This window comes from Mus pahari, chromosome 22, assembly GCF_900095145.1.
Source record: "Mus pahari chromosome 22, PAHARI_EIJ_v1.1, whole genome shotgun sequence".
Classification (NCBI taxonomy): domain Eukaryota; kingdom Metazoa; phylum Chordata; class Mammalia; order Rodentia; family Muridae; genus Mus; species Mus pahari.
This window is the reverse complement of record NC_034611.1, coordinates 34937187-34962907: the sequence shown is the minus strand read 5'-3', so window position 1 is coordinate 34962907 and position 25721 is coordinate 34937187. Positions and strand designations below refer to the sequence as shown.

General features: G+C 36.3%; 1 protein-coding gene across 2 annotated transcripts; it reads right to left on the bottom strand.

Annotated features, from left to right (window-relative positions):
- Positions 1-14421: 14421 nt before the first annotated feature.
- On the bottom strand, positions 14422-15981 carry LOC110338711 (heterogeneous nuclear ribonucleoprotein A3). Of its 2 annotated transcripts, XM_021222123.1 has the most exons (2): positions 15936-15981; positions 14422-15869 (listed from the first exon to the last, which is right to left on the bottom strand). In XM_021222123.1, the coding sequence occupies exons 1-2, from the start codon at positions 15939-15941 to the stop codon at positions 14802-14804; spliced, it is 1074 nt and encodes a 357-aa protein (XP_021077782.1). In that variant the 5' UTR covers positions 15942-15981; the 3' UTR covers positions 14422-14801. The 2 variants fall into 2 exon arrangements, with proteins under 2 accessions (XP_021077782.1, XP_021077781.1); XM_021222122.1 differs by having other exon boundaries at positions 14428-15975.
- Positions 15982-25721: the final 9740 nt, after the last annotated feature.

Genomic DNA, 25721 nt, shown 5'->3' with positions numbered 1-25721 from the left:
AGTTTGGAAGACCAAGGAGCCTCTATTCCCACTGATGGCCGATTAGGTCATCTTCTGCTACATATGCAGCCAGAAACACAAACCCCGGGGGTACTGGTTAGTTCCTGTTGTTGTTCCACCTACAGGGTTGCAGCCCCCTTCAGGTACTTGGGTACTTTCTCTAGTTCCTCCATTGGGGACCCTGTGTTCCATCCAGTAGCTGGCTGTGAGCATCCATTTCGGTGTTGACCAGGCACTGGCATAGCCTCACAAGAGGCCGCAATATCAGGGTCCCTTCAGAAGTAACTTTCTAACTAAAATATTCAAGAAATCCTTAGCCCCTTTGTGCTTAAATGCTTACAGTAAATTGGGCTTAAGAAATATACAGATAGGATTATAAAAATGACACTTCAATTTTTATCTGTATTTTGCTAGTCTGTAGCTTAAGTCAAGTAGATCACTACCCTTAGTTTAAATATTTTTCTCCCTACCCTCTACAGGCTACCTTGAACTTTTTAAATCCAAAAATTTTTAAATTAAGAATTTTTAAAATATGATTTTAATTAAAATAAAATGATATCATTTCCCACCCCTTTCCTTCTGCTCTTTCCATGCCCCACCCTTGCTTTTAACTTAATTGCTCCTATCACACGGGTTCGTATGTGAGTGTGTGTGTGTGTGTGTGTGTGTGTCTGTGTGTCTGTGTGTCTGTGTGTCTATGTGCACGCACACGCATGCATGTGAGTGAGCAGGTGCACATGCATAACCAGCTCAGATTTTGTTGTGTGTACATGGTCTCAGGTCTGACTACTCTTCATATAAAAACCATTAATGGAATGGAGCTCCTTCTCTAAGCATTTATTAGTTGCCCACATCTGTTTATGTAAGAGTGGAGCCTTGAAAAAAATTCACCCGTCCAAGTGAATATGCCCTTTGATACTGTCCTTCTTCCAGCTGTTTTTACACAATATTTTCTAGAAAAGGTTGTTTTACCACAAATTTCCAGCTATCTTGTATCTTACAATCTTTCTCTACTCTCTTCCCAGACATTCCGTGAGCCAGAGGCACAGGAGCTGTGATTATCTGATCAGTCTGGATTCCTTATGATTTGCATGATATGTATCAGTAGTTTTCTGGGGTGGTTTTAATTTGCTATAAAGAAAAACTTCTTTGATGAGAGGTGGTAGCTATACTTATCTGTGTATATAAGGATAACTTTAGAATATAGTAATGAATTTTGTTGCTCTAGCAATGTGGTGATAGCAGATTATTAAAGGACCATGACCTCATTTGCCCCAAGAAGTTGGCTATATTTCTTTTTTTTTAACTACAAAAATATTTCCAGTTATTATATTGATGAACTCTTTTCTTAACAGAAGTTAAAATTTCAACTAAAATTACTCTGTACAACCCAGTGTCCCCTGAAATAATGCCATATAAGTATTTGTGTCAAATCCAATTATGAAGCGTTGATTTGTATAATGAGAAAGAAATTATTTCCACTTTCCATACATGCAAACAGATCAATTTTCTCATTAGCCATTTCCATCAGCTCTGATTGCCTTATGTTTAGGTTTTTACACCACTTTGTTTCCTTGCCAAATTTTCCTTATTTGATGTTTGAATACATTGAACATTTCAAGAGATTTTTACCTTTGTTGACAATTGAATCCTGTAAATCAGTAAAAGGGAGGTTTTATTATTTTTTCATTTCCTTTGTTTTTGAAAGTTTATGTTGAAGCCTGAGTACCTTGTACATTTCCTAGTAGATTCCTAATTATTCTCCTTGCCATGCTCTTTTTGCAATTAGAATATGGAGAAGAAGGAATAAAGAGATGAGTCAAAAGTGAAAAGCAATAGAAATTGAAGAGTAAACTAGAGGAGTAATTCTTTTAAGCAGAAAACTTTGGGTTAAAAAGACTTGAGGAAACTTCTGGTTCTATGCTCTCTAAGAAAAGATTTATAAGTCAGTACATAGCATTCTTATAAAGTTTTTGTAGTGCAATGTGTTTGATGTACAAATAAATATTTTAATTGGAAATTTGTGTATTTGGGAGTCTGGGAGAATTAGATCTGCTGTGCACTGAGCACCTACAAATAAAAAAGTGTATTCAATAACAAATAGCCATACTGTTTCTACTTTAGCTTCATTCTGTATTTTTAATCCAGAATGATCTATTTTTCCAAAGTCTCATTGAAAGAAATAAATCTAATCTGGACTGCTTCCCGATAACTGGCCATTGTGAGCCAGACACTGATGTTGAATGGCATACTGAATTTTAATACATTTCAATCAAGGCTCAAATGTGGCTTGGACAAGACAAAATCCCTACCCCAGATTAATAATTAATTCTGTGTTTGAGTAAGCTTCAAGTGATGATGCTTTCATAATGTCTCTTCATTTGTCTCTTCACCCAAAGAAGATGACAGAGTAATTTATAGCACTGACTGGACTATTAGCAGTGGAATTCAAAGCATACCCAGGGTGAGTATTTTAACTTTACTAGAGTTTGAGAGTTTTATTTACAGCCATCATGTCTACTACCACTCAAACAAAGACCACTAAAAAGAGAAATAGCCTTATATTGATATTGATATTGATATTGATATTGATATTGATATTGGTATTGATGCTGGGAAACGGGTAACAATCAAATTGCTGTTTAAAATGGAGATAAGTGTCAACACTGTCCAACACTTTCTCGCATGTGAAATCTCCAATACAAAGTTATTCTGAGGAAGTGAAGATATTTTACTTCTTCCAAGACTACCCACGACCATCTGTCCAGAGAAGACAGTACCCCAGATAGCTGGCTATGTCTAAACCAATCAATAAATTAATTCATTAATCTATTAATCAGTCGATCAGTCAATCAACCAGTCAAGAAAATACCCTAGAAATTTGTCTACAAGCCAATCCGATGGGGACATTTTTCTCAATTGAAGTTCCCTTTTCAATATAACACTGCTCTGTGTCAATTTTACAAAACAGAAAACAGAAACAAAAACAAAACGAAACAAAATTTTACCTTTTATTAGGTGGCATAGTACATATTATTATTGATGCACAATATGGTTAACTTGTCTTGGAGGTTAAGGATAGTTAATTCTACACCTACAGTTGTCTACAGTGGTCATCTCATCATCTTGTTATCTTCAGTATCATCTCCACGGGCAGCACCTTCATCAATGACCTCCTAGATTCTTTTCAGGGATCTCGAATCTATTACTTATTGCCAAACATAGTCTCTTTCTATGATCAGTTACTTTTGACGTCTCCACTGCAACTGAGGACAGAAATGTACCTAGTAAGCTTCAGCTACTCTCCACAACTTCCTCAGTCCATAATTTCTATTGCTAGCAAGACCAATAACACTGCCAATCTCTTACATTGTATTAATTTAAGCTGCCAGTACAGCCAGCCATACAGGTAACCACAGAGAAATGTCAGGACAAGGACTCAAGTCAAGAGCCTGGAGTCAGAGACTGAAACAGGCCATGGAAGAGTGCCACTTACTGATTTACTCATGCATAGCTTACTCAGTTTCATTTCCTGTACACAGAACTACCTTCCAGAGGTAGTTCTTTCTTCAGTAAGCTAGACCCTTCCACATCTATGGTTAATCAAGAAAATGCTTCAATAGATCTGTCTATTGACTATTTGGATAAAAAAAAAAAAAAAAAAAAACTTAATTGAAGTTCTCTCTTCCTAAACTATCTTGCTTTGTGTTGAATAAAAAACTGACGCCGGGCGTGGTGGTGCATGCCTTTAATCCCAGCACTTGGGAGGCAGAGGCAGGCGGATTTCTGAGTTCGAGGCTAGCCTGGTCTACAAAGTGAGTTCCAGGACAGCCAAGGCTATACAGAGAAACCCTGTCTCGAAAAACCAAAAATAAATAAATAAATAAATAATAAAAAAATAAAAAATAAAAAACTGTCTGAGGCACTTGGAACCTAGGAATGTTATTGGACAGTATTTTATTATATTACACCTATTTTTAAATCTTTTTACTATTTTAAATATTTTTACTATTTTCCTTTTAAACCTATTTTCTATTTTATACATATTTTACTAGATTATACCTATTTTTAAATCTTTCTACATATTGAGGCCATAAAACATGTATGTTCAAAATATTCTTCATTGTAACTGAAATGCATGTTGAATATCAGACATAAAAATTTCTGATCAGTAATGTTTAGAAAAATTAATTCTTAGAGCATATAGGCATCTGCCTAGTATTGTGGTTATTGTTTTAAAAATACATTTCCAGTCATATTGCTTGACCTGGATTGTTCCTCTTGCACTGTGGTAGAACATTGTTTTGAATGGTAACTTTAAATAAAAAGACTCTTTCATCAATATTCTTGCATTCTTGTTTTCTATTTGCATATTACTAAGTAATAGGAACATGTTTTCTTTTGCAGATTACAGGATATTCTGTAGAGGAATTTTAACCCTGCAACATTCCTACACTGGCAAGGGATTATATCCAAACCCTCTGGTCTATTTCATCCTTCCAGAATACAGACATTGTCATAGTCATCCCTCTGGTTGAATACAGACCCAACATTAGTACACATAGCTAATCACGAATAGTTATGTCTAATGAAGAGGCAGACAAAGTGATGAATCAGAGAAAGATTTGTCAGAAATGATCAGAGATAATATAGTCACAACTTTCCCAACAACATACACCAGAGAAAGGCTACTTAAAAGCAGTGCTGGGAGAGAGTGTAGGGCATTCAGTTGAGTTCAGTGAAGTTCAGTTGAATGCAGTTGTCTTCAGTTGAGTTTGTGCAGTTCTGCTTTGTTCCTGCAGTTTGTGGAATTCAGAGGTAGAACTTTTCCCAAGCAGAACAATTCAGTCAGTAGCAGAGAGTAGCCAATTTAAGTCAGTCAGCTTGGAGAAGAGTTTGAGCCACAACAGCTGAATAGAAACAGTAAGTCCGACTTCAGAAATATCATATTGAGTGAGGAAATCCACTCACAAAAGAACACGAATGGTATATACTCACTGATAAATGGTATATACTCACTGAGCCCAAAAGCTCAGAATATACAAGTTACAATACACAGACTCTATGAAGCTCAATAAGAAGGAAGATCAAAGTGTGAATGCTTCAGTCCTTCTTAGACAGGAGAACAAAATACTCAAAGGAGGAAAAATAGGGACAAAGTGTGGAGCAGAGACTGAAGGAAAGACTATCCAGAGACTATACTACCTGGGGATCCATCTCATATACAGTCACCCAATGCACACACTATTGTGAATGCCAAGAAATGCATACTGACAGAAGCCTGGTATAGCTGTCTTCAGAGCCTGACAAATACAGAGGAGGATCCTTGCAGCTAACCATTGGGCTGGGCATGTGGGCCCCAATGGAGGAGTTAGGGGAAGGACTGAAGGAGCTAAAGAGATTTGCAACCTCATAGGAAGAACAACAATAGCAAACAACCAGGTCCCCCAGAGCTCCCAGGGAATAAAGCATCAACCAAAGAGTACACATGGAAAGACCCATGGCTCCAGCTGAGCATGTAGCAGGGAATGGGCCTTGTTGGGCTTCAGTGGGAGGAGAGGCCTTTGGTCCTCTGAAGGCTCAATGCCCCAGTGTAGGGGAATTTGTGGACCAGGAAGTAGGAGTGAAATGGGTGGGTGGGGGAGAACCCTCATAGAAGCAGGGGAAGGGGAATAGGATAGGGGGTTTATAGAGGGGGAAACCGGGAAAGGGGATAACATTTGAAATGTAAGTAAAGAAAATATCCAAATTTAAAAAAGGAAAAAAGAAAAGAAAAAAAAGAAAGAGCTTAAAAATGGTGAATATATTCAGGAATTAGGAGTCAAAGTTTCAGTCTCAAAGGCTGAAACATTTCAGACTGGCATAGCAGACAAGGGCTGGAAGCTGAAGCCTTCAACATCCAGACTTAACAGAAGATTAACTCGTACAGAGGCTAGAAACTTCCAAGCCAAGTCCTAGAGATAATTAGTTAGAAACATCCTAGATTCAGCACACGGTATCTATTCATAAAGCTTGAGTATGGCTCTCATCTCGTCCCATCCTGGAGGAAATAAAAGCCACATTTACAATATTCTATAGAAGCAATGTTTGAAAGAAAAGAGGTGTAAATTATGCCTATTTATGAGTGGTCTTATTGTTTAAGGGCCCATTTTTTTCTAAGCATGATTGCTTACCAGGACAAATTACTCCCTATAATCTATTATTTATTATTGTGGAAGCAATAAGTTGACCTCCATATGACTGGTATGTCAATCGTCAAAGATTCACAAAAAACTAACATTGCAATAGTACTTATTTGACCAATAAAATGCTTGACTAACTTCTGTTTTATCTAACTTAATCTTTAAAAGTTAGAAACCATAATTTAAATGATATATCTTCCATAAATTGCCTTGGACCTGACTTGATATCAAGTCTGTAAGAGTCATCTGAAAAATGATGTTTTCTACTCTTGTCACATGTTACTCCATGTGTAATAGTCATAGAAAATACTTTAGAGTTCAGGTGTACAGATGAAAGCATGAGGGGAGGGCTGTTAGCAATTTACAGACAAGCTTCCTTATAGTTTCCATAAATTTTAAGTCATCAATTAAGTCTATTGACAGATCTATATTTTTATCATAACGTTATTGAGGATTAATTTCATCATTTAAAACTTCCTGTTGGTGAATAAAAGATAAATATAGAAAATCAAAACAAAGTGAGAAGTCATAAAGGACACAACCAATATTTTAGGATGACTATTTAGTGAAATGTTAAAAGAATGTTTGTTCTTCCTGTTCAGTTTCTCATTAGCCTCAAACTAGTAATTTGGATTCACTTCATTATAATCACTGACATACCTGAGAAAGGGGGATGAAGAGCCAGAGAGAAAGTGATATAACAGTTAATTGATGGAGTTGCTCTCATAATTCTGCTCCACCTAGCTCAAAGTGTACTTTGCAGGTGACAGTATGTGCTGAGCTCCACTCAGAAAGAAAAATATAAGAGCTGTGGATTCTTCCAGTAGCTCTCTGGGGCACAAAGGAAAAATTCTCAACAGGTAACCTTTCTCCCTTTGTTTCTAGAGCTATTTCTTATATTTTCAATGAAAGATATTTTCTAAACCAATGATATCTGTCATTTTAATTGGCTTTTGGTAGTAATAAAATTGATAATGTTTCAGTAAACAATTTGGATTATCTGTATTTATATGTATTTGTATTGGTTAATGAGAAAATCATATGTCTAAAGTACTATTTTATTTTGTATATGGGAATCTAATTTTTGAAATAATTTGATTATGTCTTAGCCTAACCTGTTCAGAGACAACCTGGCATTCAAAGAAATATTGCCCTGCTACTATATACCTTTGACATATGCACCAGCAGAGCAGAGAAGAGTTTCATTGCTGTGCTATAAAATTTCAGTGGTGCACTAGTAGTACTAGTTGTTTGTGAGTTTGTGTGAACATATAAGAAAATTAAATAAAAATCAGTCTTATGGGAAGGGGTCTAATTATACATTCCATGTACAACGAATGTTCAGCTCTTTCATCAAAGCAGTCATTTAAGATTGTACTAATTTCTCTACCTTGAATTTTCACAGGTTGTGTATATCTTTCCAATACTAAATATCCATAAATATGGGCATCTCATGCATCTCTTCTCTGAGAACATTTATATCAATATTGAGCCTTAAAACCCTTACAATTCCAACTTTAGTTCTCACTTTGTATGCATCTCCATTCTTGTGTTTATCATCTTTAGCTGCTAAATATCCCCAGCGACTTCAATTTGGAAGGTTGCAATACCAGCATAAAGGTGTCAACATATTTGGATTTTTTTTCACCCCATCTCTTTGGGCTATAGTTATCTTCATGCTGTGTCTCCACAGGAATTAGGAAATTAGTGTACATATTTTTCCTATAAAGACAGTAGCCATACTGAGCTACAGCTTTTCAGAATAACTATTAAGAGCTTTTAGCTCCAGTGCATGGCCAAAATTCTAAGGGTTAGGACCTTAGCAAGTGAATATGAAGGGGATAGAGTTTAGCCCATAATAACTTAATTTCTGTAAACGAAGAGGGCTACATATAGGATTATGAGGTCATTTAGCAGATGCCAATGAGTCACACACCATGGAATTAATAAATATTTTGTTCTGTTCTTTCTTTTCTACCCTGGACAAAGCAGAGGCAAAAATATTCTGGATCTGCTCCAGTGTGCACTTTGGCAGTTCCCCTGAGTAAATAAATTGACACAAGCCATGGTGAGAATTACAGAATTTTCAATTTCCTGTGACCAATAAGGAAGTAGTTTTATATTCTATTATAAGATCGAGCTGATATTTTACATTTTTTTGTGACAAAAGTTCTTAGGATTTAGTCATTCATGCAAAAAGAGGCTGAATAAAGCACACTGTTTTCAATGGTAAATTAGCTTCATTTTTAAACTCTTCTTTGTCAGACTTTTTTTTTTTTTTTTTTTTTTAACTAAAGAACACAAATTTGGTTCAGATAAGTCAGAACCCATCAATTTCAGAAATAGAAACCTGTGCAGTGTCCTGGTTGATTTTGATTGTCTACTTGATATAATCCAATGCCATCTGAGAAGAGGAAACAACAATTAAAGAATTAACTGGATCAGATTGGGATTTGGGTTTTTCTCTGTGGCATTTTAAGGATTGATAATTAATAGAAGGGTCCAGTCTACTATAGGTGGTACTGAGCCAAGGCAGGTGGTCTTGTACTGTATTTAAAAGCTAGCTGAAAATAATTGGGATGTGAGTGAACCAGCAAACAGCATTACTCCATTATTTTCTGCTATAGTCCTTAGATGAGTTCATACTCTGACTTTGCAATCAAAATTGTGACCTGGAAGTTAAAGGCAAAAAACCAAATGGAATTTGGTTAGAGTGTCTTCTCACAATCAGAAGAAAAGCAAACTAGGACACTCAGTGTATGTGGTTCATAAAATGCCTTTCTCTTCATGCTAATTAATGATTTACAAAAGGGTTCCTTGCTCATCCCCGAGGATTAAAGAAATGTGCAGAATTTTTAAAACCTATATTCTAAAAAATGAGAGAGCAAGCGTGAGTCTTCACGTGGCCTTGCATCTAGAACTGAGAAACTGACATCATCAGTGACGCTCACTAGAACAGAGAGCTAGTGGAAGCAGAGTACTCCGAAGCATCTCGACCATGTTCTGGCATAATCTATGGGACTTTATTTGGAAATACATTTTCTCTAGCAGTAGGCGATAGTTGGACATCAAACAATAATTAAATGCTTCATATGAAGGCAAAAACTAAATAAACAGACACATCTGGGGGGGGGGGCGGGGCATGAAGCAAGTGAAGCAGGGAGTGGGGTGACGCACAAGAGACTGAAGCTGGGCATGGAAAGATGTTGTAGGAGCCATAGTGCTTCAGCAGTTCTTCCAGCACAGAATCTGGAGAAAACGGGGGAAATTTTTCTCCCTAAAGAAAGGTCAGCTCCAAGGAAGGCTTGACTTCAGACATGCAAGTTTCCAGAGAACGACAGGCAATCTTCTAGTGTTTCCAAAGCCACACTCCTGTGGTAGGTAGTACTTTGGTCTGACAGCACAAGACAATGGCATTACAATCAGAAACAATAGTGTGTTAAAGGCTAAGACCATGATCCTTGATTCAGGGAGCTTGGGCAAATCTCTAGCACCTGTCTTTGTCTCTGTGTCTTTGTTTCTGGAGACCATTCTCTCTTAGTTTCGGCTAACTCCGAATTACCCTTTACTTTTTTTCTCCCCAAATTCCAATATGATTTTTAAATTTATGTATTATCTATATTTTAGGGGAACAAACACTTAGGGTAGCTCAGAATCACCTGTGTTCTTTACACATCCATTTAATTAGGGATTACAATGTATGTGCCCATGGGTGTTTTCACAAACTGTAGAAACTTTACACTCATCGTTTACATTCACAGCACTTATTAACACCTCATTGTTATCTCAGATTGAGTTGGCCTGGGAAAATGCTTCTGACATTTGCTTGATGCCCAAGCACAGTGCAAACAAACTCCATTTTTCTTTGTATCTAGATTCTAGCCCCAGTTTTGATGAAAGATAAAGAGATGCAAAAATACCCAAATGACATGCAGGAAAACAAAATGTCTGCTTCTTCAGATAGTTCTATTTTTGTGTCTATAATTCTGCTCACCAACTGCATGTGTAACCTTTCTTTAAATTTGCAAAATAATTCAGAAGTTTTCATGCTGCCAATTGCTAATCAAACGTTCTTCATCAACATCCACGCCCTCTTCCCATTTGTCTTCTTACTCATGCATTGCAAACAGTGGCTCCTGCAGCTTCTCTTCTCTTTGCCTCAGGAAAACAACAGGCTGTGTAACCAAGGGGAAGCTTATTAGCAGCTAAAAGCTCATTTTTAATGCCACCTAATCAGGTTGCCGACTCACTGAAATTATGAACTTAAGGAAAAAAAAATCTCATTTAATGCCTCAAATACAAATACTACGGTGGCTTGTCAAACAGTGCCTTTAATATCACTTGCTTCCTTTCAAAGGGTTCAAGCATGAAATCTTTGCCAGAATAAATTGGTAAACCTGTTTCTTTCTCAGTGCATATGGTGAAAACCTTTGAGGTCTGTCTGATTTATATAAGTGTACTTGGCTGCTATTTCATATTTATCTAAATTATGTTACAAAGTAAGAGTGAAGATCAGTTCCAAGAATAAGATTTTTTAATATAAAGACTGGACACATTTGTGAATGTGGCATATGTAGACTTCTCAGTTATGACTGACTTGCTAAATTGAGTTCACTTATTCTGCATCATATTATTGGTTTCATTACATATTAAAGGTGAAAATTAATGAATGAAAATGCAGGTGCTTGAAATGTTCATGTACTTTAAATACATCTTTAAAGCTGTAATATCATGACGGTATTTATCCATGATAGAACCGTTGCAAACCATACACATTTTTTTTTGTCAAGAAAATTCAAATCTGTGACAATAGTTTGTCATCCCTTTCCAAACCATTGTCATTATCAAGGAATTTCATAAAAATAAAATATTTTTAGCACCAGCTCAAGGACCCTGTCATTCTAACATGGGCTAGACATGTTTATGCCATGAAAAGTGACTCATGGCTTACAGTTAATATGTGTTATCAAATCCATGACTTTCTAACTGCAGAGAAAACAGATACAGAAGCCTTATGTGACCTTCAGCAAAGCAGAGAAAATGTTTGGAAGTCACACCTGACACCTGTGAAGAAAGCAATGCTACCTCCATGGGTTTCACATATTCTAAGTTTAATCAACAATATGTAAACATATGGGCTATGGAACGAGTGTTAGAGGCGAGTAATAACACTACGCCATCTTAGAACAAGGAAAGTTTGACTAACTCACAGAGTAATTGCTCTATTTTTCTAAATAATTTATCTGTATTTCTACCTATGTGTGCCTGCATGAATAGGTGCACATGTCTGAAGTACTTGCGGAGTCCGGAAGAGAGCATTAGACAGTCTCAGGATGGCGTTGTAAGCCGTACACTGGTGCTTAGCACTGGACTAGGGTCCTCTTACTCTTTGAACTATCGTTCCAGCCCCAGCTGGCTAGTCTTCCAGCAATGACTCCTTGAAGGAAAATTGCATCTATCAGTTTTCATTTCAAGTCTTATTTGACTCTTATTTGACCTTGTTGTTCTAGCATGTAAAAACAGTTACACCACCCATTTTCTGCATGTTATACTTTCACTTATTTGGTGACAGTTAATGTATTTTCTTAAAATATTTCCAGACAAATCAAGTCCACTCCCTTCATCTCCCCCCCGCCCCCGCTGTCCTGTTCTTCACACTATGGCATCTGCTGAAGTTTGCAATGTTTAGGTTTATATGACCAGGATAGGATAAACAAGTATTAAATAACTATAACCTCTTATACTGGTTATTTCAATGAGAGCACTAATTTTAAGGAGAGCTAATTCTTCCTTTTTCATTTTTTTTCAGATCTTCTCTTCCTGAATGTACAATACATTATCAATTTAGTTTCAGCTATTGGGACATGATTAATTTTCTCCTTCAGGTCGGCATAAATAGAAGTTATATTTCACAGGCTGTTTGGGGTCCAATATTGCACCAGTATATTTTTTTGGCAGGTCACTCTTCTAGATCACCGAGTTTGAAGCTGGATGATATTGATGATTATTTTTCCCGTTAATATTGTGAAAAGTACCTTTCACTATCATGAGTGCTAGTCAGTGGGTGTGAAGCTTCGACTTAGGGACAGCTTGCATTCTTCAAGTTCGATGTTTTTGTAAGTTGTGCCTTCAGTAACAATGCCCTACTACCATTTTGTGAGGAGTTACCAATAGCCTTGGCTAAAACTGTCAAATTCATCACTGTTTTATCTTTAGACTGTTGTGAGTATGTTTTCATCATTTCTTTTTATATTATTCAGCTTTAGGATATTGTTTATAATTTATGTTTATATACTGGTCTTGTATTCTGTACTGTACGAAGTCAATTTTAACTCTAAGTGGAGGTGTGCATATTCTTTAGATTTCATGCAAGCATAAAACTGTGATTTATAAATTTGCCTTTCTTTAAATTTTCTATGATAATACATTTTAATAACATGTTATTATTGAATAAAAGTCACAAAAACAAATATTATTGCATAATCTCAGATTTTTCTTTAATAGATCATGAATTGTTCTCAGATGCTTTTCATTTTTATCATTTTGAAAACATGTTTCTCTGTAGTTTATTGAAATTTTTAGACGAGTATGTTAGCTTTTATTGTGCTTCAGATGCAAATATTTTAAAATTTATTTCAGTAACCATGTGTTTTTGCACATTACTGATATGATGTGATAGACTGGTTTCTGGAAACTGGAAGGATGTAATCTTAAAGCATAGCGTGTAACTAAATCACATCTGGTTTACTGGCAATGGATTACTCCTACAAGATGTAGTTAAAATGGCAAATTAGGCAGAAGATATGAAATGGAAGAATAATCATCAACATATTGGAGAGTCTTGGATTGCCTTAAACAATCTGCCATTAAAGAATACAAGAATATGAGCAAGAACTTAGAAATACTTGAGGAACAGAATAGGAAAAACTCACATTTTCCTGGGGAACACTTAAATGGTATTAGAAAATGCATGATAGGAAGACTCAGAATAAAACTCAAGAAGGAAGTGGACATATAATATTGGAAACTCAATAGAAGAAAACCTTCCTATGGGGTTGCAAACCCCTTCAGCTCCTATAGTTCTTGCCCTAACTTCTCCATTGGGGTCCCTGCACTCAGTCCAGTATTTGACTGTGAACATCAGCATCTGTATTGGTCAGGCTCTGACAGGGCCTCTCAGGAGACAGCTATCCCAGGCTCCTGTCAGTAAGCACTTCTTGGCATCACGAATAGTGTCTGGGTTTGGTGTCTGCAGATGGGATGGATTCCTAGGTCTCTGGAAAGGCAGTTTCTGGATGGCCTTTCCTTCAGTCTCTGCTCCGCTCTTTTTGATATTAACCAACCAGACCCCCGAAGATCCCAGGGACTAAACCACCTACCAAAGAATATGTGCGGGGACCCGTGGATATATAGCTGGATGTGTAGCAAATAATTGCCTTAATGGGCAACACTGGGTGGAGAGTCCCTTGGTCCTGAGGAGTCTATATGATCTAGGGTAGAGGAATGCTAGAGCTCTGAGGCAGAAGTGGGTAAGTGAAGGGGTACCCTCAGAGAGGCAGGCGGAGGGGGAAGGGATAGGGAGCTTGTGGAGGGGAAACTAGGAAGGGGGATAACATTTGAAATGTAAATTAATAGAATGACCAATAAAAATGGAAAAAAAAGGATTTTTAAAAAAAGAAAAATAAGTCTGTTGCAGCAGAAATCCTAATTGAATTGTTACTTCATAATTGTTTGAATGTTTGACTAGTAGAATGAGAAAAAAACTTAAGAAATGTGTTGAAAATATGGGTTAATTTACTTTTGTTATTTATAGCAAGCAATAGAAAGCTATTTGCTGACCTTGAAACTTAACCATGCTTACCTGGTAGAACTTAAGAATCTCACAAAACCAACAACTCATTTTGCCCTTTCATGGTCATGTTTTAGAACAGACTGTACATAACCTTCTCTATTCATTTCATCAATTATATATTAGGAGGAAGATGAGATGGAGCAAAATCATGCATTTCCTACTTTAAGTTGATTCATCCAAGAGCCTCAGCCATAATTAAGTAATTTGGTTTTGAAATTGACTCAGATCTGGTAAGTGGGAAATTGGGCTCTAATGTATGCTGCTGTGAGCACATTGAGATGTGGGGAATATATTTTGCCTGTGAAATTTGTCATTTTTGAACAAAAGGGAGGACTTTGCTGAGTTGAAGACTAGACCTTAAATATGTTTTTTTTTTTTTTTTTTTTTAAAGTTAAAAATTCCTTAATTTTTTATTCCTGGTACCACTACCACAATTTACAGGGCAATATACCTGATGTAATGAAAAGAAAAAGAAAAAGACAAAGCTACAACAGATAAAAGACCTCAGGAATGTACATCTAATTGACACTACATTGCATTAATCAATAGCTGCACTTTTTGCAAACTGTGGCTATGACAGTCCTGAACAAGAAGGGTTTCCTGTTTAAGCTGCAGTAACTTTTCTGACTATGGATCATCGTTCCTTCTGTGGCAGATTTTTACAGTTCCTCTAATGCATTTGGACGACTGTCTCAAAGTAACCTGCAGCTTTCCTGACAACTCCTCGCTCTCTCTCCTGCTAAGAACTGTAGCCGTTTCTGTTTTATTTAAAACCTTCTGCTACCATATCCACCACTTCCACCTCCAGATCCATAGCCACCACCATAGGGACTGCCTGAGCTTCTTCCACCAAAACTGCCCCCCTTCATGGGTCCATAATTTGATTGTTGCTGTCCACTATAATTTCCAAAGTCATTATAGTTTCCACCACCACCATAGTTACCTCCACCAAAATTTCCTCCTTCATTGTAACCATCATATCCTCCTCCTCCACCACCATATCCTCCACCCTGGTTTCCATAACCTGGTCCACCACCTCCATATCCTCCTCTACTACTGTAACCAGGACCACCACCATAGTTGCCACCATCACCTCCAAATCCATTATATCCACCATCACCACCTCCATAACTACCTCTGCTGCCACCACCTCCACCACCATAGCCACCTCTTCCACCAAAGTTTCCTCCACGACCAAAGTTTCCTCCACCACCTCCAAAGTTTCCTCCACGACCCATAAAGTTGCCAGATCCACCTCCACGACCTCTCTGGGATCCAGCAGACTGCATCTCTTGTTTAGAAAGGGCCTTTTTCACTTCACAATTATGCCCATTAATAGTGTGGTATTTCTGAACAACAATTTTATCAACTGTGTCATGATCATCAAAAGTTACAAAAGCAAATCCTCTCTTTTTCCCACTCTGCCTGTCTTCCATAACCTCTATGGTTTCAATCTTGCCATACTTTTCAAAGTAGTCTCTCAGGTTATATTCTTCCGTATCCTCTTTAATACCACCAACAAAAATTTTCTTCACCGTTAAATGGGCACCAGGCTTTACAGAATCCTCTCTAGAAACAGCTCTCTTTGGTTCCACCACACGTCCATCAACCTTGTGTGGCCGAGCACACATTGCAGCATCCACCTCTTCAACACAAGAGTAGGTCACAAAACCAAAGCCTCTGGAACGTTTTGTTTGGGGATCTCTCATTACCACACAGTCTGTAAGTGTGCCCCATTTCTCAAAATGTTCTCTTAAGCTATCATCTGTGGTTTCAAAGCTCAGCCCACCAATAAACAGCTTCCTCAGCTGCTCAGGCTCCTTTGGATCATGGCCCTCCTCCCCCCGGCGGCGGCGGCGACGGCCGGAGTCAGGCTGGGGGCGACCGGGCGGCGGTTTTACCTCCATTTTGAGACCGGACTCGCCTCTTCCAACTCGAGTTCAATATCGACCTTAAATATGTTTACATCTTGCTCATCCAGTGAGGCACAAAGGAAGCTTAAAGCAGGAGAATTGAATCAGAAGATGAGTTTAAGGCCAGCCTCAAAACAAACAAACAAACAAACAAAATAAAACAAATTGATTAAAAAAACCCAACCAGGAATTTAATTTCTCAATCCATAGACCTTGTTAAAGTCTTACCTTCATATCAATAAAAAATTATACACATGGTGTTCTTTCTTAATTTTAGCTATGTTAATTTTATTATGGTGTTTATCTACTCCTATAAATTTTCAGTAAAGCGAAGTTAATCATAATATCTAATTTTTACAGTGCTAAACATGCTTTACTATATTCTAATAATAATTTGAAATTCACTTATGAAAATTGTTTGGTTTTATGTTTACTAAAATTTTCCCATATTAGATCATTATAGCCAATTGAACTTATTATTAAACATAATAATAAGTAAGTCAATGCTTTCATTGGATTCATTATAGCCAATTGAACTTATTATTAAACATAATAATAAGTATGTCAATGCTGACTTTCATTGGATTAATCAAAATACAATGTTAATTAATCAAATACAATGTTCTCTCATGGTTAAACACTTCTCTTTGATTATACTTTAATATATACTTTCCACAGTATCTATTTTCTTATATTTCTTTGTAAATCTGAAACGTAAATGAACATACTATACTCTCGCGAACTGATAAGATGGCTTAATAGGTAAACGTGCTTGTTGCCAAGCCTGATAACTTAAATTTCATAATGTAACCTGCATGGTGAAAGAAAAGAACCAAAGTATGCAGACTCTCTTTTGACCTCTGCATGCACCCCATGGCACATGTACATTCACAAAAGCATCGCATTTACACACAGTGCATGCACACACACAAAGATTCTTACATAAATCAACAAACCAACTAAGAAATAAAGAAGGAGAGAGAGAGAGAGAGAGAGAGAGAGAGAGAGAGAGAGAGAGAGAAAGGAAGGAAGAAAGAAACCTTAAAAGTGATGCAATTCTTTCACAATAGTATCTGCATTGTTTATTTGGGAGCAAGTATATTTTTGAAAAGTTAAAAAAATATCATAAATGTCCACTTATCAGTGAGTGCAAATCATGTGCTATTTTGTGATTGGGTTATCTCACTTAGGATGATATACTCCAGATACATCCATTTGCCTACAAATTTCATAGATTCATTGTTTTTAATAGCTGAGTAGTACTCCATTTTGTAAATGTACCACATTTTCTGTTACCATTCCTTTGTTGAGGGACATCTGGGCTCTTTCCAGCTTCTGGCTATTATAAATAAGTCTGCTATGAACATAGTTGAGCATGTGTCCTTATTATATGTTGGAGCATCTTCTGCCTATATGCCCAGCAGTAATATTGTTGGGTCCTCAGGTAGTACTATGTCCAATTTTCTAAGGGACCACCAAACTGATTTCCAAAATGGTTGTACCAGCTTGCAATCCCATCAGCAATGGAGGAGTGTTCCTTTCTCCACATCCTTGACAGCATCTGCTGTCACCTGAGTTTTTGATCTTAGACATTCTGACAGGTGTGAGGTAGAATCTCAGGGTTGTTTTGATTTGCATTTCCCTGATGACTAAGAATGTTGAGCATTTTTTTAGGTGCTTCTCAGCAGAAGCTCAGAATTTCTAAGATACAATTCACAAACCACATGAATCTTAAGAAGAAGGAAGGCCATAGTGTGGATATTTATATCCATCTTAGAAGGGGAAACAGAGCACCCATGGAAGGAGTTACAGAGACAAAGTGTGGAGTAGAGACTGAAGAAATGACCATCTAGAGACTGACTCACCTGGGGATCCATCCAGTTTACAATCACCAAAGCAGACACTGTTGTGGATGCCAACAAATGTTTGCTGACAGGAGCCTGATAGAGCTCCCTCCAGAAAGGCTCTGCCAGTGCCTCACAAATACAGCCATCCATTAGACTGAGCATAGGATCCCCAATGAAGGAGCTAGAGAAAGAACCAAAGGACCTGAAGGGGTTTGCATCCCCATAGGAGAAACAAAAATATGATCTAGCCAGTACCCCCAGAGCTCCCAGGGACTAAACCACCAACCAAAGAGGACACATGGTAGGATTCATGGCTTCATCCACACATGCAGCAGAGGATGGCCTAATTGGACATCAATGGGAAGAGAGGTCCTTTGCCCTATGAAGTTTGTATGCCCTGGTGTGGGAGAATGCCAGGACCAGGAAGCAGAAGTGTGTGGGATGGTGAGCAGGGGGATGGGGGAGGGGATGGGGGATGGTGTTTTTCTGAAGGGGAAACCAGGAAAGAGGATAACATTTGAAATGTAAATAAAATCCAATAAAAGAAAAGAAAAAATCATAGATGTCAGTTATTCTTAAATGCCTACTATTTTAACATTGTTTAGAAAAATCTGACTTTATTGAATTATCTCAAACACATAGAGAATATCCTTTTGAAATTTTGGTAGGCATATTATTGTTACAGCCAGCCAGACAGTTTCTTTCAAGTATCCTAGGCCTTCAAAAAAATACAATCACTCAACTTTCTTTTTTCAAGTGTTTCTGATAGCTGTCATATTTCAAAAACAACTTTATTCAGATTTTGGCTTGTCTGTATCTTGTTCTTCCTGTGTGCACTGATCCCTGACAGTTTGGCTTCTCCCTTCATTTCATAATCCCAATACATCTTGTCTCCACTCCTGTGAATGCATAATTTATTTGGGGCTTTGCACATGATTTCTTACTATCATGTTTGTGCATTCTCATCTTATAGGGAATGCAGGGAATTCTGGATTATATAGATTCTAGACATATTTCCAGAGCTACATCAGCGGACACTAGATCCATCAAGACCTTGAGCCTTAGGAGTAAGTTTCACTTCTATCTATGCTCGAGTTGAATTATTTTCTCCACTCTCCGGCACTGAATAGTTTTACAAGTGACACTCCTCCTGTGTTGCCCAGGCTGGCCTAGAAAGCATTCATATGGGCCTATTATTATTTTCTTTACTTACAACACATTATGCAGAAATCTGACAAAGAAAATATTATTTATATAATACAAATACTTTGATATTACTCCACTAACTTCTATATTCTTATGCAGACTCTGAGGTAGCTAGGAGCACTTTTGAATGTCAAGAAACATACAGCATGTCATGTACCTGAGAAATAAGCCTAGTAAACAGGGATAATACATGATGACAAAGAAAAATGAGTGAAAATGAATATAAGTTTTAACTTTGTGTTTCTTTGTTAACAAAAAGAGATTCCCTTTTGTTAGTATCTCAGAGACATAAGTGGAATATATTCAACAATTATACCTATACAACTAAGAATGGAAGGATACATATTGACCACTTTGGTTCACTCTTCATGAAAATGGCAAGTGGATCACAATAAAAATCTGTGGCTGTCATGGCAATAAAATTATGTGAAGTTCCTCAAGGAAGGGCTGTTAACATGTGAGTTGCACTCTGATGCAGTTAATACAAAGAGAAATGGGCCTTGCATGGGTCAGTCTTTGACAACAGCTGGAAACATCAGAGGTAGAATAATATATGGCAAAAACATCATATGTAATTTAAGTTCATTTACATAACTTTCCAGGATTTGGCATAGTTGAGTTATTATATATACAAGTGTGTGTGTGTGTGTGTGTGTGTGTGTGTGTGTTTGGGTGTGCACACACACCCATCCATCTTATCATCCATAAGTGATAAGGTCTAACTTGAAAGAGCAAGGATAGGTGTACTGATGAATAAGAATGGCAAATTATGAAATTAATCTTTCTGAGCATATTAATTACAGAATAGAGATTGCTTATATGCTTAACCATTGTATTATTGCATTTGAGAAGGTTTACCCTCAAAATATGGTGTTATTAATGTGAGAAGTACATGAACAACTAAGCAAAATTGATAGAAGGCAGAGGTTTTTAGTTTAATATAAAAAAAAAAAAGACAAGAGGGCCACTCATCTTCTGCATATAAATAATAAGCTAGTCCTATGAAGAAGGTAAGTTCACATATTCAATCTATTGATGATAAATTTAGAATTACTTGAAGCTTGTGAAATATAAAGGCTGTGCAGTGGGTTATAGATTTTGAGTATCCTATAACTGAGTATTACTGAAATGCATGAACGTTCATGAAACATTCACTAAGAATGTGTATACTAAGAAAAGAAACATATTCAGAACTCAGAATAAATGGAAAACAGAAATCTTAAAGTTCATATGACATTAAACCAGGAATGATTAGTCATAAATTTAAAGCAAAATAAAGCTATCAAAATTGGTACATTTACCTGTAGAATCTAGGGTTTTAACCCAACAAAATTTTGTATACATCTGTACACATAAAATATCTATGTAAAAATTATAATCAAAGAAAAATAAGCTGTCAGCTTGGCAATGAGGAAATGGAAGGAATTAGAGGAAGATTAGCTGGGAGAGGCTGGAGGGAGGACAGGGAGGGGAAACTGATATAATTCTATTTTAATTAAGATTGAAATGTATGTTTTTAAAATGTATGTTTTATCTTGCTTTAAATAGCAGAAATTTAAACAGTGGTCAATTGTTAAATGCCTTACATATTCAATTAATCTCCAGATAAGAGATGTTTAGGTCATGTCATTAGCTTTTAGTGATCTTAAAAAGAAAAACACTGTATTCAGGAGGCAGAAATATGGATCACTAAAGTTATATAGAGAATGGAAGAAAAGACAGTGAGTTGGCAAGCGTGGGAAAACAAAAATGGAACATAGAAGGCTATTTTTAAGGTTCTCAGTTCCTTTCCATTATGTGATAATAAGACCCAGTCGTGGATAGTTATATGTCAACTTGAGCCAACCTAAAGCCATCTGTGAGGAAGAAACCACAATTGAGAAAATGCCTCACCAAGGTGTGGTTGTAAACAAGCCTGTAAAGCATTTTCTTAATTAGTGATTGATGAGGCAGGAGACAGATTATTGTGAGTGATCCTGTACTTTGGAACATAGCAGGATGAGTAAACCAGTAAACAGCACTCCTTTATGGCCTCTTCATTAGCTCCTCCCTCCAACTGCCTGCCCTGCTTGAGATCCTGTCCTGACTTCCTCGGATGACCAGTGATGTGAAATTGTAAGCCAAATAAACCCTTTCCTCTCCAAGTTGCTTTGATCATCATGTTTCAACAGTAACCCTCACTAGAACAGACACCACTACTGATGGTACCACAAATTTTCATCACAATATATGGAGATACAGGCTCTCTCTATAGGCTGCCTTTTATATTTCTGAAAGGTTCAATGTAAGCTGCTGGGGTACAAAAGTCACTGATAATTTACAAACCTGTAAACCCTTTGAGCTACAGTAACTACTGTTAGGACAAGATATGCCCATGGCTACAGTTTTGCCCAAATGTTATAGAGGTATCCAAATACATTCATATTATATTTAAGGGATTCTACAGAGAAGGGAACATGGCTTATACTAAAAATCTGGCAGAGAGCTGGGAGTTGGGATGGTCATATACTCAATAGATAAATGTATTACTAGTATTCCTATATAGACATAGCATCAATTGGCCCTCAAAATTTTTACAACTGTACATATAAATTATCATAGCTTTCAGGTCTCATTAGATAAGTTTATGTGCTAGACAGCAGTTAATGCAGAAACCCATAATTGGTCAAAGTGCCAGTTATAACTAACTGTGAAGTGATCAGCCACAAATTGGACATCATACTTTCTCTCCCAAGACTCAAATCAATTATAAAAAGGGGTGCAAATGTTCTAACAGCTAGAGATCATGAAGACTGAATTAAAATAATACTTTTTAGAAGTGCAGGGTCAGTTCACTCAAAGTTACAACAGCTGTGCTTGAATTCATAAGACTTGCATAAAATCAAGCCAGTGAACCTTTCATTCTGGAGGTTAAGAGGGGATCATGAGCCACTGTTACTAGATAAGGAGCACCCATGATCATCTGAGCAAAGAAGTTAGTGTCTGTAACTCCAGTATGAATTAAGGAGGTGAGAAACAGGTAAGCCCTTGGAACAACCATTCCAGAATATATGAACAGCCTAGATTCAGTGTACCAAAACATAAAAAGGACAGTTATTGCCAGATTTTTTTGAATATCCCCACTCCCAAATAATGACAGAGATTATTATTATTTATTATGGCTAAGACATTAGCTGGTTTCCTTCCGCCTAGCTCTTAACTTAAATGAGCCAATTTGCCTTATAAACCATCACCTCTTATTTAGTCCTTGCACTTGTCCCTTCTAATTCTGTGTCACACTGACAAATCTCCTGCTTCTCAATTCTTTCCCATAGACCTTTCTTCTGCCTGGAAGTCTTTACTTTCCTCTCCTGCTTCAAATATTGGCTGTCAGATTTTTATTAAACAAATCAAATGTTGAGGAAGATGTATGTTTAAAAAATACTGATGTAATTAATGAACCATAAGACTAACAGTACCAAAGCCTGGCCAGTATTCAACTCTCTGCCAGTACATGGATCAATATTAGAATAATATAAATACAGCTTTTATATAGTGCACAAAAAGATTGCCCCAACCAATGGTGGTCAAAAGATATACCCAATAAATTTCTGACCCCCACACATGTGATTATACATACATGCACTTAAACAAATATTTATACAAAAATTATTATGCCCTGTATACAAAAAAGATATAAATAGTAGTTAAGATTTATTGCATACAATTGTAAAAACACATTAATGATCTAGCTATTTAAAATGGAGACATAATCAAATCACATGAAATAAATTTTGGCTCGAGACTTCATAGATCCTTAGGGATGGAGTTCATAGCATTTTCGTTTTAGGATATCTTTAATGGTAATGGAGATGGCCATCCATCAAGAGTGATTAACATGAAGCCTAATTGTGATACCCCTGTTGATACTTCCCAGCACCAGATTCCAACAGGGAAATTTATCAAATAAAGCTTATTCTGGAGATGCACGTTCTTAGCCCAGTTGTAGGTAAATGGCATACAGTAGGTATTTAATAAATAGCTAACAACAGAACATTCTTTATATTTAAAAAGAAAGATTTAGCAGTAGTTATATTAAGTACTATCCATGGACCACATAATGCTAGCACCATTGGAGTTCCAATTAGGGAAATTATTAATAGAACAACTTTCTATAGCTAGGATTTCCTTAATTTATATTTATGAGATGAGTAATGCAAATTTTTCTAGGAATGTACTTTGTAATTTTAATCTCTAGTTTTGGAATAAGAATTTACTCTTTTGTAAACCATTTTATTTTTTATTTTAGCAGTAACATATTTAGTACACTCTCTGGTCATTTTTTTCTACTTTTTTCCATTTACTGAATTTTTTCCATATAATATTATTAAGTTTTTCTCTTCCACAATTTCTCCAAGACTCTCCTCTCTTTCTATCCCATCCAAATGCACACCAATTATGCCTCTTGTTAAATAACAAATCATTTAAGAATAATGATAAAATAAAATGAGTTAAAATAAAAACAAAATCTCAATAGAATTGGTCTGAAAGCAGATACCTCATATATATGCATTAAGACTCAATACATGACTTATAAAAAGGAAACAAAATAAATATTGGCCCAACCTCATTGGTAGGTGATTGTCTGCTCCACTGAAAATAATTTACAAGCTCTGTCTTACAACAAGGATTTCCTTATCTGTCTTCAGATCTATGTGCATAGGCAGAAATTGCTATAGAATGAGTTTTTTCCTAGTTTTTCTGGAAGTGAACATAATTTTCATGTCGTAAATACAAATCAGCATTTAAAATAAGAGGAACAGGTCTGTGTTATTTGTCTAAACTTTCACATCACAAAAATATAATTGTGTTTTTCGCAAGGATATTTTGATACATAAAATTCATGAACAAAATTCATCTTTTCATAGCATAATATTTTATTTCAAAATTAGTTCGTTATGGGAACAATTTAACTTAAATCTAGAACAACCATTTAAATCTCATATATATAATACAAAGGAAAATACTGTAGTATTAGTTCTGTATGAAGGAAAAAAAAAACAATTTATTTCTCTTCAGGTTTTAATGCAAAAGAACATAACTCTTTTTGAGGATTTATTGGGGTGAATCATGTGAAACTGTTTCTTACAAGAGTCAGAGAGAGCCAGTTTATGCATGAGCAATAGCTGGAAGCAAGCCCTGCTAAGACATCATCACCTAACTGTACCTCTCTGCTGTAGTTACAGAATTCAAGGAAATCCTGCTCAGGGATCTTTTATCTTTGAAACAGCAAAGGTGAATCACATTATATAGAGAGTTAAAGGACCTGTAAAATGAGACAACTTAGAGTTTTCAAAGCATTCATCTTATATATACAATGTGAGTGTTTGGCTCTTATATTTCTCTGATATAAGTGACAACTCCAAGTCACAGTCCAGACTGACTGTAAAATTCTCGAGAAAAACAATTTCAATCATAATCTTTTAGTCATATGAAAAATAACAATAGGTAATATCTTTTGTAGAATAAGTGTAGCTTTTTAAACACAAAGGAAATCTCTGATTAAAACATATCATATTCTCCCACATATTTTTGTGAAATAATCAATAAATTATCTTTTCTTCTGAATTCTGAATCATGCTTTGCCTGACACTAATTAGCATAGAATTCTGGTACTTGGTGTGTATATTACATAATAAAGCTTATTATGTTTTACTAAGATTTAGATAAATATTAATCAACAGTGATTAAAGAAAGTTCTCATTTTTTCCCACAGTCTATCAATTTGTATTCAATGTTTCCAAATGGCTGAGATACTGGCATCATATTTTGCCTACAATGTCTAATTTTTTCACAGAAGTATTATTAAATGAAGATTCACATAGCACTTCATCCCTAGGTTTTATGAGGAACAGGAGGTTGGTGTACCAAACTGCAGTCTACTTACCTCTGTAGCCAATCACATGTGGAACCACTGGCTAAGAGACTGGGTTGCAATTCCTGCTTTTAAGTCACCCTGACGTTTTGAAGAAAACTTACATAGGCTCACAAGACCTCAAATCTCTCAGTGGTAAAATGGGACTCATATAACTCAATTTAACACACATTCCAGTTCTCTGAGAATAAAGACACATCCTACAAGTAATGTCAAAAACTCAAGGAAACTCTTACAAGTAGAATGAGTTAAGAAGACATGACTATCAGCACTTAAAAATAAAATGAAGATCTATATGAAATAGGTAATGAATACTTTTTAAAAAAAAAATTAACAGCAGAGAGAAAAGAATGTACAGTATCAAAAGACCAAACAGTTAAATTATAATAGGTGCAAGAGAAGAATCCTAGGTCAATGACCTATATCAGATCTTCAATAACATTATGAAAGAAAATGTCTCCACATTTATTAACGGCATACTCATATTCATATAAGGAACATACAGTTAGTAAAACTGAGAAGAAAAGAAACAGCTCAAGGCATATAGTTGAAATACCGAGTGTACAGAGTAAAGAAAGAATGATGAAAGTTTAAAAGAACTCATCAGAATGACAGACATTTTCCAAGTAGAAACACTGAAACCTGTAAGAGACGGTGGCAATGCATTACAGAGCACAACAGTCAACCTAGGTTAATATTCCCAGCAAAACTATCTGCCATATCAAAGAAAAAAGAAAAAAAAATTGTGATACAAAAAACAAAGACATAAAACAACGTGTGTGTGTGTGTGTGTGTGTGTGTGTGTGT